This window comes from Pholis gunnellus (genome assembly GCF_910591455.1).
Source record: "Pholis gunnellus genome assembly, chromosome: 19".
NCBI classification, from domain to species: Eukaryota; Metazoa; Chordata; class Actinopteri; order Perciformes; family Pholidae; genus Pholis; species Pholis gunnellus.
This window is the reverse complement of record NC_136546.1, coordinates 4143058-4160750: the sequence shown is the minus strand read 5'-3', so window position 1 is coordinate 4160750 and position 17693 is coordinate 4143058. Positions and strand designations below refer to the sequence as shown.

General features: G+C 43.0%; 1 protein-coding gene across 5 annotated transcripts in view; it reads right to left on the bottom strand.

Annotated features, from left to right (window-relative positions):
* Nucleotides 1-3354: 3354 nt before the first annotated feature.
* enah (ENAH actin regulator) overlaps nucleotides 3355-17693 on the bottom strand; it is a 107227-nt gene continuing 92888 nt past the window's right edge. For all 5 annotated transcript variants that reach the window (XM_079180094.1, XM_079180093.1, XM_079180096.1 and 2 more), the window contains 8 exons: nucleotides 15266-15582; nucleotides 14617-14750; nucleotides 13894-13942; nucleotides 13037-13088; nucleotides 12702-12768; nucleotides 9341-9425; nucleotides 8256-8313; nucleotides 3355-7140 (listed from right to left, as the gene is read on the bottom strand). In XM_079180094.1, the coding sequence (XP_079036220.1) occupies nucleotides 7103-7140; nucleotides 8256-8313; nucleotides 9341-9425; nucleotides 12702-12768; nucleotides 13037-13088; nucleotides 13894-13942; nucleotides 14617-14750; nucleotides 15266-15582 (800 nt within the window). In that variant the 3' untranslated portion in view covers nucleotides 3355-7102. The remainder of the gene's footprint in view (nucleotides 7141-8255; nucleotides 8314-9340; nucleotides 9426-12701; nucleotides 12769-13036; nucleotides 13089-13893; nucleotides 13943-14616; nucleotides 14751-15265; nucleotides 15583-17693) is intronic.

Below are 17693 nucleotides of genomic sequence, written 5' to 3'. Positions count from 1 at the left end.
AAACTGATAAAATATTCCTTGACAAGACGAGGAAATAATAAATTAAGATTTATATTCTAAAAACGGACGGTGATATCGTTTGACGTAGCGCTCGTTCTCCCTCCCTCTCTGGGCAAAACCCACCAGTGACCAGGAAGGCGCGAAGGCTGCTGATTGGCTCGTTCAGCGTTCATTTCAAACGGCTCTGCAATCTGATTGGTTATCGGTGGATTTTAACTGAGCCAGGATTGGTTTAGAGGGGGTAACGATTACTTTGTTTACTGGTGTCAAATTACCGCCAGACAAAATGGTAGAAGTAGCAAAACCATATTAAAACTCTTATCTATATAAGATAGGAACAGTTTGCTTCATAATTCCCCTGATTTTATTACTACACATAAACACTAACACAGCTATCATGGGAAATAATTATTTCAGAAATTAACATAATAAATTAACAAAATAGTAGTAATATTAAAATACTAAGATTACAATTTATATTAATGTAAGATAGATTGTTCATATATAATAGTTTAAAAGAAATGACACACAGAGGAAGAAATTGTATATTTATCTATGTTTCTGCCGTTAAACTATTATCATAAAGGTACAATATGTCTTCTGGAAGACTTCTGTGTTGATCAAACTCTTAATACAGATGTGTTAAATCACTTTGGACCAGTGTTGTAATAGACTGCACTTGTGATGTGATGCAGAATATATATTGAAAAACAAAAACAAAACAAAACAAAAAAAATGATATATATATATATATACTAAAATAAATGTATATATATATAGTACATATGTATTTTTTATTTTCAGTATATATATATTTATCTATTATAGTATATATATATATATATACTAAAATAAATGTATATATATATAGTACATATGTATTTTTATTTTCAGTATATATATATTTATCTATTATAGTATATATATATATATACTAAAATAAATGTATATATATATATATAGTACATATGTATTTTTTATTTTCAGTATATATATATTTATCTATTATAGTATATATATATATATTAGTATATATATATTGCAAAAATAATATATATATGTATATATAAACTAAACATATGTATATATTTTGTATATATACATATATACAAACAAATATATACAGTACTTACTAAAAAATATATATATATATATATATATATAGTACATATCTATTTTTTATTTTCAGTATATATATATTTTTTAGTATATATATATATATATTTGAAAAATAATATATATATGTATATAAACTAAATATATAGATATTTTGTATATATATATATATATATATATATATATATTGTATATATAGATTTTAAAAAATGAAATCATGTATCATATTGTAGCATCTCTGTGAAAGTGCCCCATCAGCTCAAAGTGAGTGCATCAAACATGAAGTTAGAGTCGAGGCTCTCGTGTCTCATCACATTCAAAGTGCTTGAGGGAGACGTGATTGTTGTGACAGCTGCCACTTACACCCAACGCTCGACAACCACGACACGAGGAAGAAGAATGATTTTGAAAATTCAAACACTCCAATCCAGTTACAGCATCAGCGCTCTCTCAGCTTCCTCGTCCTTCTCTCTGCAGCTCGGGGTGTTTTCCTGTCTCAGCGCAGATGTTGCAGCCACGGCGCAGGCCCGTCACTGGAGCGCGCAAGTCAAACGAAACCTCAAATGAACTGCAGCTTCACCGCCGGCCCTCTCGGTGCCCCGCCCACAGGAAGCGTTGGCGTAAACGAAGCTGCACCGGAAACGTTTTTTACGAGCAGTAAAGTGCGGGAAGTGTCTGAAACATCCTGCAGTAAGAATATTTGTGGCCACTGCAGTCCTTTGGAGGTGTCACACACACACTTTTTGAGATTATTACTAAACTCATAATTTAAAGTCAAATATGTTGCAGTTAGAGAATCTGCTATTCGGTTACCAGAACCTTAATACAATCAAACAGAGCGGAATATGCATAACTGTTCATTTATGCAAAATATCATATACACAACTCCAAATGTACAATGCCGATGCCTTAATTCTCATCATGAAACCAATCGGAATAGTAATATAAACCCTTTAAATGATAGGAAAGCTGGTAAATGTTGTCTATGTGGTAATCGGAGCATTAATATAGCATCAAACAACTATTACCTATGTAAAGATATAGTGGAGTAATGTCTAGCTGAGCAGAGAATGAAGTCGCCCTTCCTCGGTGTGTGTGTGTGTGTGTGTGTGTGTGTGTGTGCTCTAATCCGAGTTTCTCTGTGCCGGGCCTTTTAGTGCATGTTAGTGCACGTGAGCGTGCTCCACTGGCTAGCTAAAGGCCGCCACCCTGCACTGCTCTCGCCCAGCGGTTACAGATAATAACGACGTCCTGACCGACGGCGTTGTTTAAGCTTTGGCGCCCCCCCATCAGGTAAACACTGTCAGCTCTGTTGCCGTTGTTTGCGCCGCGCCGTTAGCAACAGTTAGCTGAGAGCCTCTGGCTCAGGCATCGCCATGTTGAGAGCCATGTGGAGGCAATAGATTTCTGAGTTTCGCATTGAGCAACCTTTAAGGTCTAAAACATGCATTATCTAAACGCATACGTAACTGGTTGCTCATGAATGTGGTAATAGTCGAGTCATTCGGCAGCCAGTGTTTTTCCACATTCCCCTCCTCTATTTTCACAGCCCTCCCCTTTTTCCAACCCCGGTTGAAGACAAACACAACAAAATTAATTTTGCACAATTTCCCCAATAAAAACAAAAACAAATAAATGTTGAACAGGTGTGATGCATCTGACTCTGGAAGGGAGGGGTCAGTACAAGCACAGTGAACGGACACAGCTTGCAGTGCCGTAGGTTCAAATCTGGGCCTTGACCCTCCAGAAGCAGCTTGGCCTCGGCTCAGACAGAAAGCAGAAGAAAGAAGAAGAAAGGGCTGCACAGAGACATTATGCAGCACCAATCAGAAGAAAAAGAAACATGCTCTCATCTTCCTCTTCCCGTCGTCCTCGGCTGAACGGAACGTGAGCTGCCGTCAGACGTTGTTACAGCCGTCGGCCTGTTGTGATGACAGATGTGGGCTCACTCAATTCAATATACTTTACAGCCGTAGTTGGTCTGGTTGGACCAGTAGCTAATGGTGGCTAACGTCCACACACTCATCGATAGATATTGCTGTAGAACTGATATCGCTGAGTCAGTTCACTGACTTAAAGAGGAAGTAAATTATATAATTACATGTGGATCAGTCAATTAATTTGTACAAAAAAATAAATAATAATAATGAAACTCTTTTTGCACAGCACATAAAAGCATTAACCAATCATGTTCAAGCTTCACAACGTCATTCTAAAAGAAACAGCTTCTAGTCTTGTATTGCAATTTTTATTTAATTTGCTCAAACAAAAACAATATGTTAGCATGTAAGAAAAGACTAGTTAACATGAGAACAGTATGGTACAATGCAGCTGATCAAAGAATAAGTCTGGGAACCCAATCCGTGTGACTCGCTTCAGCCAAACAACACCTGCAAACTCACAATTCTTTCAGAAAACTGGGATTACGGACAAAAGAAACGAGTTTCCGTCGGCAATCTGACATCAGCGTTTGAGCAGAGGACAAAAAAAACAACAAAAAATAAAAACGGATTTCCAAGTGAAGCAAGCTGATTGGCTGAAACGACAGTCTGTGCGACGTTTGAATGGCGTCACAGAACAACTCGGACTCATCTGGACTTCAGGTTTAGACGAAGAACCCTTACAGGCCTCGTGTCTCAAAGGCTTGATTGAACTTCTGAGCCGTTAGAAAAGCAACCTCACGACTGTACCCAAATGAATCACACTTACAGTATGTAGAAAAAAAATAAGTATTTTAGGTGGGGGAACAGTACCAAGTTCATTAAAATTCTCCCTTTAAATAAACATGACGAAAAAGAAACAAACAAAAAAAGCCAAACTAAATAACAACTGCATGTGATCATAACGACAGCCCCTAGATATTATTACTAGTCATATTTATATGTTCGACATATTAAATGCAACTTCGGAACAAGGCACAAACCACGCAGCTTCATGAAGAGACGAACGTCCCCCCCCCCCCCCCGCCTTGGCATCTAAAAGGACCGAGCGCAGAGTGTCGGACGTGTGTCTCGTGTCATAGATCTCTCCAAACAAAACGATAACAAAAAGAAGAAGAAGTGAAATGAAAGAAAGGCGACTTTGTTGGGAGCGATTACGGTGAGCAGGAGGAGAGCCGAGTTGAATCCTTTGGTGAGAAAGGAGACATGAGGCTCTGGTGTCAGAGTGTGTCGGATTGCTCTGTTTTTGTTGTTGTCTTAAAGTGCAAATCGATACTGTGTAAACACTCTTGGCTGGGTGTTTGGGTGTTTCCAAGTGGACGAGAGGATGACACGACAGTAGAAACAGACCTGACCCTGATCGACCCATGCATTTCTCCCACCACAGTATCTTTTAACACATTTGAGCCGATCCAAAGCAAAGGAGAGGAACTGTGGGGGTTCTCAGATCCGTGACTTCTCAGACCTTGAACGTAGCCGCGCTGCACGAGATCCAACGGCCAACGATCGCAGAGCGCCTTCTGTGCTCCTGGAGAGAGAATAACCCTGATGATGTCATAGTGAGGTCACCGGGGGGCCTAGGCTCGGAGACTATATACATTTTAAACAGAAATCTAGAATTGAACCACGAGCGCGAGTTTTGGCAAAGATAGCTATATTTATCAGGCAGGGAGTGTTGCAACGAAAAGGTGCCATCAAGTTGAATTATGGGAATCGTTGGACTAAAAGCAGGACGTTTCAGCCTTTTGTTGATTCCATTTTGACCATTCTTGTTTTTAAAATAGGCCTATGGCAAGTCTCCCGACTTTATGGAAGGACCATGATAAATCACTGGAGTGCCCCTTTAAATTAAATCAGAATTACTGACATTAAAAGGAACGGGGGTGACAGCACGCTGCATTGCCTCGGGAGTTCTCAATGTGATGCTCGTAACAGTCGAGTTAGCACATTATTCGCAGATGCTAAAACACAACTTGTTTAAGAAACCTTGGATTCTTTCGGAGAGTCCCGTGAACCCCACTGTGGACCTGTCCCGCCTCCGGATCTCATTACGACAGCCAGCACAGAACTGCAACGTGGATTTATTTGACCTTTTACGTGACCTCGACAGGTGATCTTGGAGGCAATAGCTACAGTATTTAGAACATCGGTCCCCCGACATTTCCCTCTCAGGTTGATTTGACTTTTTAGTGAAACAAACTCGGCACCGAACTGAAAGAGATGTTGGAAACAAAAAGCGGGTCTAGAGTAAAGTGACAGTCCCTCTTTATCCACGTAAAATCTCAGGGAAAGTACAGTGGAAGGATTTTGACATTGGCAGGAGAAAAAGACAAAGAGAGAAAAAAGAAAGATGAAACACACGTCGTCAGTAAGCACTAGAAATATTAAAATGGCACAATCACATCCTCAAGTGGACGCCATCCTTTACACATTTAGCTTGTCCCGTTCACCTTTCAATAACTTTATAAATGCAGTAAAATAATAATAATAATAATAAAAGGATTAAAAAAATCTGTTCAGCTCCAATGTGGCTAAAGACATAGTATCCTTGGATTTTTATAGAAAATAAAAAAGCAGAGTACTGTGATCTAGAAACGGTGTTATCCCGTGAAACCCTGCGTTACAGCATTGCTCTATTATATTCTAGTCACGTCTGCCCACGGAGTCACAGAATATCTGCGATAAAGTTGACAAGAGGCGGCGTGGCGGTAACATCGTCCGACGAGGGGCTCCGGAGGGCCAAACAAATGTAAAAAGGGAGAGGCAAGACATCGGAAAAAATGTTCGGCGGTGTCGGGACCGGTGGCGAGGTGGGCCTTTAAAAAAGAGATGCTACACTTATTGCTTGTAAGAAAACTTGCGCGATTTCGTGGCAGACTCGTGACCCGTCGCCCGCATGAAGGAAAAAAAGGACCAAGACGGTACCCGCAGACAGAGCACCCGCATGTGACGAACCAATCAAAAAAACACACGGGAAGGAAAAGTCCGTTCTGTCCGCACGGGCCATCGAGTGCGACGGGCGTTAGCCAATGAGCGCTTGGTGGGAGGAGTTTGGTGGAGAGCTACAGAGAGGCGGCGGCCCTCCGCGTCCACGGTACGACGAAGAGACGATGTCGACGGAGAGCTCGCTGCAGGACGGGGGTTACGCTTGCGGTTATGATTCCGAAGAGACGGACAAGAGAGCGTCCCGTTTCAAAAGGTTGGGCTATAGAGCTACTTGATATGGCCGAAGATCTACACTGAAGCAGACATGGTTGATAGATGCTATTTTTTTTTTTCTTCTTTTCTTTTCTTCTAAATAACTTCTTTTTCTCTTCTTTTGTACATATTCAGGTTAAAATAGTATTTGAGGAAGACGAGCTTTACAGTGTCCTGCAATGGTGGACTTCACCAGAGACTCTCGGTCCCCCATACGCACTCACGCGCACACACACGCGCACGCAGGCATTCACACACGCACGCTACCCCTATGGCATTATGGGAAAAATAAAAGTTATTTTTATTTTCCGTCCCCCGCTGTCTCCAAACTCTGTTAATAAAACGTGCCTTTTTGATAGTAAATCACAAGAGTTCGTATTCTTAGCATCAACGTTCACTTATGCGCCGATGGGTTAATACAGTATCATCGAAGAGTTCAGTATTGTGTGTGTGTGTGTGTGTGTATGTTTTTATTATAGCACAAAGAGAGAGAAATCATCTTTGCATAAAAGACATTTGCTTCTCTTTCAGAAACTGTCCTGCAGGAAGGATGCCCTCAGAGGGAGGAGGAGGAGAAGGGGGCGGGGCTTCGTAGGAGGATGGATTGTGTGAGTTACAAGCCCCCCCCCCCAACCGCAACCCTGTCCGTTGTTCTTCCTGTTCGATGCTGCCCCGAATAACGTCCTCTCTCTCTCTCTCTCTCGCTCTCTCTCTCTCTCAGTATCGACGTGATTGTTGTCACCGTTGTTTTATTGTTTGATTTTATTGTTTGTTGTATTGTCATGTCTTAAAATTGACTGTGGTCTTCTATCGGGTCGTACATGTTGTGGAAAGGGAGTTTGGGTCCTCTACGCCGTGCTGGACTTTCCAAGCTCCTCCCTGATTGCTGGGGACACAAATAGAGAGATGCATGTGAGAAATGTAAGGTACCAAAACTTTTCAAATTTAGAAAAATGTGAAATCTATAACATCGAGTGCAGCTAGATGACGGTCAATGATACTTCTTCTGTTGTAATTCTTAGTTCTGCTCACTCGGCAGATCCGGAGGAAGTCGATGCGGAACTGTCTTAAAACTTGCATTGTCTCTACTGACCATCAGGGGGCGACTCCTCTGGTTGTATAGACGTCTATGAGAAAATGACTCTACTTCTCTCTTGATTTATTCCCTCAGTAAACATTGTAAACATGAGTTTATGGTCTCAATCTCTAGTTTCAAGTCTTCTTCAATACAGCATGATGTTCATTTAGTAAATGATGGTCCATTTAGAGTCAAACAGACCATAAAGCAGGGGATGCTTTAGGGCGGGGCTACACGGTGATTGACAGGTTGCTGCCACTACCAGAGCCTTATATGGCAAATATGGTTATTGGTTGTGAAAAAAACAACATGGTGACGGACGTAATCCAAGATGGCGGCGGTGAAATCACTGAACTCGAGGCTTCAAAACGGCAGTCCACCAACCAATGGGTGACGTCACCATGACTATGTCCACTTCTTATATACGGTCGGTGGATCTGCTCCGTCACATTGCATTGTGGGTAGCCACTGGTATCTATGTCATATTCCAACATAGATGCCATAAGCAAATAGTATACGCCGAGGCAGGGACAGGCAACGATGTTTGATTAGCTGATTTAGTGAAGGAATATTCGGGTTTCTAACAATTTATTTCCATCATTTTTATCATTAAAGTTCCCCTCCTGACATGTTTTAAAGAAAAGAAAAGTACTCTGCTATGATTCATATTTTGTTTAACATGTTTTGTTTTCACATTAAAATCTACTCTACTCTAACTACTTTGGTAAGTACAATATTAAGAGTCAAATTGTAATAAACCAGAATAATACTTTAGTTTATTCCTCGTATTCAGAGGGCTGGATTGACCTTATTAGTGGGGCCCCGGGGGCGAAAGGTGAATCGTGGGCCCCTGTGAAATGTCATATTCAGCAGGATGACTGAAGTGTGTGTGAAAGGAGAGCATGGGTTCCAATGATAAATACCATCGATGAGCTCTTCTTTTAGCTTCGACAGCTCCTTCCTCATCTCATCCAGGATGTCCTGAAACAAAGAAAAGAAACACAACAAAGTCACCTTTCAGTACGAATGTCCCCCAGAGAAGAGACTCTACCATCCACTCCCCCCGTGCAGTCATGTGACATCGACGCCCTGTTCGGACCTGGCATTTATGTTCACAAGTGGACAGCTCGAAGCACGTCAGTTCACATTGGATGTGCCAGATCTCACTTCCCCGCTTCATATGCAAGATTGTACATTTGTGCATCATTTCCGTTTGTAAAGACCAGATGTGCTGTTGTTTTGAACCGGCAGAGAAGCAGCAGTAGTAACATTCTACATATTTGTGAATTTAAGTTAAATTTAAGAACCTCAAATCATAAGGTCACTGTCTACCGGCGCTCCCTGAACCTCCGTACCACAAACACCGGGGGCTTCAGAGAGCGAGGGACGAGAGCAGGTTCTGAGATTCACTCTCAGTGGATTCTGTGGCACGACAAATGTTTTCAAAATGCGAATGTATAAAAATACAAAAAAAACAGCCAAAGTACACAGAGTTCTATCGGCTTGAAGCGCCACCAAGTGGAAGAAATCAAGACGATACAGGCGGGGTCTCGTCCTTGGCGAGGTCCGGGCAAACCGAATCGCCCAAGATGTTTGGCGCATTCGTTCTGCATCTCTGTGGGATCTTTTTCAGACGTCATGGAGAAAGCCGGCGAACGAGCATCTACTTCCCGACGGGTCCTCAATGCGTCTTGTGTGCATTCACACCTGTACTTGGAGCAGTCTACTACTACCGATCACCCAGGACACGCATGTTAATGCCGGGTCTGAACCGGGCCCGAGAGGACCCTAACACAGAGTGACAGACACACTGCCAACTCCCCCCCATCTTCTCCAGGAAGTGGCCAACCCCTCGCAGCCAAGACTCGCTTAATGACAGCCGAACTGACAGAGTATTTGTGTATTTGTGTATTGTATATGAGTATTTATAAATGAGCTAAAACAAAGATGGTGTTAGGTGTTTGCGCACTGACGTAGCATCAAAACAAGAGCTTTCAAGGTGACCTACCTGTTTCAATCTGTCATAGTCAACAGCTTCTGTTGGCACACCGTTGGCACTTAGGGATCCAGTAGGTGTCGGGGTGGATTTAGGTCTGTGAGGAGAGACCAAGAGAAAGGAAAGCAGATGGGAACGCCGCGACATTATTATCATGTATATAGAAATATATACACATTTTGGACTGCAACTCATTTGCGTCTTGACTGATGGAAACCAACAAAGTGTAGCCGGATAGATGTGACTACACTAACGCAAAGAAATGGGATTTCAACATTTTTTGCTGTAAAAAAACCTGAAAAACAATCATGATTCATCACACCCGGAGTCAGTTGCTGTAGCAACAGTTAGCAAAAAACAAAACAAAAAACTGTGGAATTGACTTATTTGTCTCATAGTTTCATACCATGTGACACACACACACACACACACACACAAAATGCTGCAAAGTAGGAACCAAATCCTGGGCATGGACACTGATTTGGGGAAGACATGCGTGTAAACACACAAAAGCAAACACACAAACACAGAGGTCTCAACGACCAATGGGACTTATAAAGGAGAGTACCTCAGTCACGGAGGTTCTACGCATATCAAGCAGCTTTCTGTGTTATTTTTATTTCTAATGCTCCTGAAAGACTCTTTCTTTGTTTTTCTTCAAACGAATCTTGCGAGGCGTCTGAGGAAAAGCGATAAGCCGGCAGTTCAGGAAAGACCCTCATAAGACGCAGCCCCACTGAGAGAGGTCCACACTCTGCGAGAATTCGTCTGGGTTTTAAAGAGAGGAAGCGAGACAGGAAAGGAGACGCGAAAAGAAAAAGGGAAAGGAGCTCGGCGAAGGGTCATTTGGGGAGCACCGCACGGAAGCTATGTTTTTGGAATTCCAGTAGAAAGATGACGCAGGGCTCAGTCACGGCTGCACTACTTTACACTCAGTCCATTCAACTTTTACTTTCGTCAGACTGGGAACTAATGGAAACACATACTGTTTCCTTCAACAGCCTAACAGCAGTTTGCCATGAACGACTCAAAAAAACGAAGTTGCTAACAGTTTAGCCTTTTGTTGCTGTTAGCAGAAGCTAAACTATTAGCATCATTTTCTCTTCTCCGACATCTTTTTGATAAGTCTGTCTTACTGTTTTTTGAGGGGGGGTTACTTTGCAGTGCAGGCAGTTGTTGCCAATGCCCACCGCGCACACGCATTTGTGGAACAGCCAATAGGAACGCCTCTCTCTGAAACGACCTGGGATTGGCCAGAGTCTCCCGTCACAAGCTAGATTTTCATAAAGTTCAGAAAAAGTCAGAAAAACAAGAGCCAAGAGGAGGTGCAGACGTCTAGTTTTCTCTCAGACCTCTGGAATTTAAAATATGCTGAAAAGGTCAAAATGGAGTATTCTGAATGTCCCCAGCTTTAACTCGAGTGTAAAACAACACACAGCGCTACGACTTCACTCTATAACAAGTCTTAGTGTGCTCAGCTCTCCGTGGGTCACATACTGAAGTTACTCTTAATAAACTGGATTGGACACACACACACACACACACACACACACACACACACACACACACACACACACACACACACACACACACACACACACACACACACACACACACACACACACACACACACACACAGCGGGGGCCTTATCTGTGAGGTGCCTGCTGGATGGGCTCTGGCTCTACAATGATAATACTGTGCCAAGTGTCCTCTGCACTGGGCGGACACACGTTTTCATGTGTTTGCGCGTACGATAGGGTGGGTGTACAGTATGTGATGCGCTCATTTGGATTTCCCTGTTTGAAGGAAGTGAAAAAAGAAAAAGTGCAGCAGGCAGAGGAGCATGCAAACACACTTCTAGATCTGGTATAAAAAGCAATGACTGGTTTTAAGAAAACGCCGCATGTCATGTTGCACCGAACGGCACTTATTAAACAACAAGCAGAGCTTTCGCCCGCAGGTTGGTAAGTCTGGAAAAGAACACAACACGGGATCCATTCCAGCGGTTTCATCCAAGCACTTGAAAATGAAAGGCCTTTAAACACCAAGTCTGTACGCTTTTGTCCAAAATTGTTGACAAATAAATACGACCTCACGTTCTATTTTTTTATCGGCTGACATATTAACACAACGCATTAGAAGAATACGGACTTGTTGTACAAAGGCCTTAATCCCTCCCCGCTCTCCAACAAAACCACGTCCATCACAGCAAACCTCGATGAAAAAGGAGATTGTTTTAAAGAAAAAAGGGATTTCTCAAACTCTCCCGGGGGCCTTTTCTCTCTACCTGTTGGAGGAATCGGCTCCCATGGGATTTCTCCACGGAGACTCTCGTCTGTGTGAGCAGCAGAGACACTGACTTTACAAAATGGCAGCTTGGTATATCTACATGCGTTTGTGTGTCCCCGGCCCGATGAGACGGCTGTGGGTCAGGGCTGCTCGTCACGCCCACTAAAGGCGACTGTGCGCTCAGTTTCACACTTCCGTGGGGCTCTCATCTGAAAGAATGCCACTGAACCTTTACCTGTTCAAATTTGAAAGAATCTTTTCGTGTCTTAAAGTTACAACAAGTAACTTTTAACAGGTTATGACACAGACTTAATTAATACGGATGGCTTTATAGGAGCAGGACTACGTGGGGCAGACTGTCCCTGCTGCAGTAAAATGAGAGGTTTTCTGAAGGGACTCAAACACTACTACTTCTGTCCACAGGGACCGCCAAACTCAACACAAAATAGAAGTTCCTTGTGGTACCTTTAACGAATGACTATTTGATCTTGAAGTAAAAGTATTATCAGTTTTACATTTACTTAGCAACGTCCCATGATCTTTTCTCCTTGTGTACCAACGCCACAGACGGTTTCTTTTGAGATATTTATGTTAAATGTGAAAATGTTATTTCCAGTCCAGATAAAAAGGCTAGATGTGAACAGCCGAATGTCACCCAAACCACAATTAAGAATGTCCGTAGAGTGTCCATTGTGCTTCTGATGCATTCTTTCAACGTCCAATGAAATGAGTAGCATTGATAACCGCTTAGCTAAACTTGATGCTACCCCGATTCCTCGTCATTCGCACACAGACACCTCCGCTTTAAGCCGGGTGTCTGACGTACATCCAGCGTGCACACGAAGGCGACGTAAGCTTTAGTGATGTTAGCCAGCGCTGAACGGCCCCCAGCAGTGCATCATGTTAAAGCTAGCCGACGCTAATGACAGAAATTTGGCGGACGTTTAGTAGCCTCACTGCTAGCCATTCACACGAATGTACATTTCTTATTTTTTCTTTACTTCTGAAGTGTTTTAGGATACACAATCTACTTTACGTGCAACAATACACAACAAGTATCGAGAAATGGGGGAGGTACCGTACCTTCCGATAACTGGAGATTTGCTACCATTCATGGTGTTTGTTCTTTCCCACGGCTTCCTCGGCATGTCTGGAGGAAAATGACACCACAACACGGCAGAGATATAAACACCAAACTCCTCTTACCATAAGCCATGAAGTTCAGCTATTCACTAATGTGGATCGTCATAAAAAACAATAAAAAAAAAACAGGTTCACTTCCAGTAACCACTGAGGGGAAATGTAAATAGGCTGAATGCTAACTTGGACCCTCGTCGGCTGTGTTAGGGAGATGCATATTAATCCCTGTTGTGGCTGGTGTTTCTCTATCCAGAGTGCTGGCTCCCTCTGACACTCACCTGGTGTGCTACAGGCTGACACTTTAGGGGTCGTGTTGATGTCGCCATCCTCCTGTAGGGCAGACAGACGGGGTTCAAAGGTCAAACATGAGAACAGGGAGGCCGGATAATGGGAATCTTTAAAAGGGCAACAAAGCTTCTTTTTAACCAGTAACGCTAACACACAGCTAGCTTTAGTTTGTGCTTTAATTTTAAACTTTTTTTTTTACTTTTTTATTTTAACCAGACATTCAAAATATGCACCCTGAAAATAAGAGAAAACCCCATAGGCGTCTAAGAAGTTTACTAATTCAATTAAACCAATGCAACTCGACACTTCCTGCAGATGTTTCACATTAAAAGCCTACGAAGATATGTCCGGTTTCATTGACGTTAGCTTAAAGCTAATCATTAAAAAAGCAGCAAAGGGGAAGTGACTGGAATCACTTAGCGAATGAAAACAGTTCTGTTTTAAGAGAGACATGTTCATTGGACTGAATGTGTCAAGACATCACCATCAGGGACATCTGACTCAAATATGATGAGATACTGCTTCACAAATAAATGCCAACAGGAGTCTGTTTCAGTTCAGGGAAGTATTTCCCATGTTAAGGTATGCAAACGTGGCGATTGCAGACTATCACACACGCGGATACAGCACTGAGGGATCGTGGACTCGTCTCAAGACAGGAATGTAGTGAATGCGGCACACGCTGCAAAGCCGGGACACACCGAGAGAACCCGTGTGTGCTGCCACACAGACGAGCTATTGTGCCATCCAGCAGTGAGCGCTGAGTGACGGTATGTGGGACCTGGATCAGAGAAAACGTAGACACAAGAGACACGAGATAAGACGGAGCGGCTCTGATGGTACTTACTGATCTCTGGTCGGGTTCAGGTGACGAGCCCTTGTCTGCAATTCTTCTCCTGTAACATATGAAGCCCAGATACCGAGAGGTTTAATGTTGAATAATAAAAATTTTTCCCGCATTAGTATCATCGACCACAGCTCGAACCATTTTTTTAGTAAAGCCTCTAGTTCAGATCTACCTTAACTCCACAGTTCATTTATTTTACTGAAAATACAGTTAAAGGTGCAGAATTCCATGTTCGGAGCATAATATCAGTGATTGAGGGACTCTCAACATGGTGACAGCGTGAGCGTTTTCTAACTACGCAGACGGGCAGAGGAAACGTAGAACTTTGAGGAGCTTCGAGAATGTCGGAAGAAAAGATCCAAACATTTCCTCGTCGTGATTCCGGGTGGGCTCATGTACGTGCGACAAGCCCTTGCGGAAAAGTATAACGAGGCTTTAGGAGCTAGATAGCAGCAGTTAAGTTACTACATTTTTGTTTTTCTCCTCAACATGAAATGGTGGTTGTCCTTTCTGACATTGAAGTTTTTTGGGTACCTTTTATTATTCTTGACATTTAGCAAATACACCTGTGGAATGTAGCGGAAAGAATGATTAGACGTGAGGATGAATGGGATCTAATTGGCCACAGCAAATAACTTAATTCCAATTAGGATAAAGAACCCTTTGAGTTCTGAAAGTATTGAGATGTATTGAGGCTGACGGTAATAAGCGACGTGACTCTACCTCCTGGCCAACAGGGCGCTCATCTCTTCCATGAGCCCTCCTCCTCCAGGCAGAGGGCCGTTGCCGGATTTGGCCCCCGCGGCCCCCCCTGCACCCAGCATGGCTGCCGCCAGAGCCGCCCCTGCATCGTCACTCTGAAGGGACACAAGCAACATCTCTCATGAGACACAAACATTATAGAGTTCTTTACAATCCGATGGATACATGGATCCTGTTTACTCAGTACTAAAACTGATTTAATGTTCGTTTAACATCAGAAAATCCATAAATAATAAAGAAACAACATTTCTTTTGGTCCTAGTTGCTTTCTGTATTTTGTCGTATTACACACACATGCAGTGTGAACCTCCTCTGAGTCTGAGATGAGACATGACAGATGGTGACTGCATGTGTGTGTGTGTGATCATGTGTGAACGTGGCGTGTGTGCATGACTGTTTCAGTGACAGTGATTCAGTGTAATTATGTATGAAGATAATGTGTGTGTGTGTGTGTTTCTGTCGAGTCACTGGAAATAAAGGAAAAATAAAATTCTATGTGTGCACGTGTAGCTAATCACCTTCATACTGTGCTGTGACGTGTATGTGACAGACATGTAGAGCTGTGTGAGTGTGGTTTGCCGTCAATCAAAACAACCAATCAGGCGCTCACCCGTGGCACTTTGCGCAGCTTGGCCCCGGCCAGGGCAGCGGCGAGGCCCGCGTAGGGACGGTCCTCGGTGGGGGAGAACAGTCCGGCGGGAAGCGGGGGCGCCGGGGGAGGGAGCGGCGCTCCGGGGGGAGGAGGCGGACCTGGTGGAGGAGGAGGTGTTCCGCCTGGAGTCAGCGTGGGGGGGAGCGGGGGAGGCGGAGGCGGGGGAGGGTGGCCGGCCGACGGGGTGACGGCCGGGGAGGTCACAGTGGAGCCGGGTGGCAGGGGCGGGGGCGGGGGAGGGGCGAGGGCAGGCGACCCCAGGGTCTGCGCCACATCTGTCGGGGGTGATGGGCGAAGACACAGGGATGGAGAAATTTAACTCAATTCACTTTTTTAGGAAAGCATAACATTTTGGACCGTAACAAAATCATTTCATCATCTGTCTTACAGTTAGTTAGTTACCCCCAAAACATAAATACACATTTTCCCTCTACCATCTAGATCTAGAACAATCATGACCCGGTCACTCAAGATGATCCACAGACCTTTGAAAGAAAACAGTTCCGACATGGTCTGTGGATTGTATCGAGTGACCGGTTCACGATTGATTTTGCGAGGACCCGTCCCTTTAAATCTGACACGAGGTCTGCCAGCTCTCTGTAGAGAGAACATTTCTTTAGAATGGATTAGGATTGATCCGTGACTCGCTCGCTAACTTTCCATTTACAGCATACATTCATGTTCACTTTTGGAAAGTGAGGCATGTTTTTGTATTTTCTATGTCCACCTGTCAAGTTATCTTTTGACAAACATGTAGTCGTACACTAATATTACTGTAATACTGCAGTACTTGCTGAACTTGCTACTTGCTGAAATTAAATTGAAAAAGAGGAGCAGCGTCAAACAACAGGTTACATCATCATCAGTGAATCTGTCGTGCAAGAATGGTGGATGTGAACACACACATTAACATGACGTCATGCCACATGGTTTCTAATCAACATGCAGCATTAGCAACAAGTAGTGACAGGGTTCATAGTTCAAATAGGGACGGGGAAAGTGTTGTGGTTATTGTATTAAAAGTTAATAACAATAAATATCAGTATATTAACCACCCAACCCTATCTGGAAGGTAAACATTCCAATAAATGGAGCAGAGACAAAGCGACCAACATTGAGCATTGAAGGGATGGAACACACTCTCTGGTGCAATGACACACACACACACACACACACACACACACACACCCATAAAGACACATAACGGAGGATTCATAGATGATAGCGTTTATAATCCGATACATATGAAGTGAGCTGTGTCCCATTGTAATTATGATATGGAATAACAATGACGTTGCCTCACAGACCTATATCCATGATCAATGATCAATGATGGAATGTGAACATGCTGAGCTGGGATCAATATCAAATCAGTTTGATGATCTCAGAGGTCAAAGGTCATCAGAAGGCCTCCCGAGGCTAACAAGACAGATGCAAATAAAGGTCAATGGAGAACTAGTTTGTCTGCGTATAAATGAGACTGAACCAGGAACGACTGAGCGTAAATCATTTTCATGTATATATTTATGAAATCGTCATGAATTGAAACAGGAAGCTAATCTAGTGAATATTTCTAGTGAAACGTTTGTTCTGTGTCCATATTTGGTGACGTAATGAACGAAACCAACAACCACAAGAGAATGGTTCAACTGAAGCGTCTTGTTGTGGCGCTCGGTGTCCACCTTCCTTTGAAGGCGTCCCGGGACAGACATGCGCACATCAGCGTATCGCGTTAGAAAAGCTGTATGGAAACGGGAAGAAAAGAAAATCTCCCTCAAATCGCTTAAAAAAGGTTTTTACTCTTGCTCAAGGTGTTTTTTTGCTGTTATCGACAAAGAGTCGACATTCCGAATGGGACATGGAAATAAATTCAGACATGATGAACATCTAAGTCACGTGACTGATCAGCTGTTTCCTGCTGTCAGCATCTTCTTCGTAATGCTGCGTTCACACCAAACGCGGAGCAAATTGTTCGCGTTGCTTTACTTGCAGGATCATTTGTTCATTTGCTCGACCCGCCGAAGAGGAGGAGTGGCTTATCTCCATGGAAACCTCTATCAAGTAAGCCATTTATTTCCGCCATCAACCATGGAAGAAATAACCACTATTGCTGCTTTGTACTTGCTGTGGAAGTCCCAGATATCCCGGGAAACTAAACGCCGGGTTCATAACATCGGTGAGTTCCATCGAGAAGTATTCACTGTAACTAGCAAGCTACACGTCGGCTGTTTACAGCTGTCTCAACCAAACATAAACAGATCGCTGTGATTTAATTGCAATCATTTCCGAAATAACTACATAATGATTCAGATTTCTAAAAAGTCTGAATTAATGTTTTGTTAGTTCTCTACTTTCTCAACTTTTAAAATACTTGTTTTCTCAATGG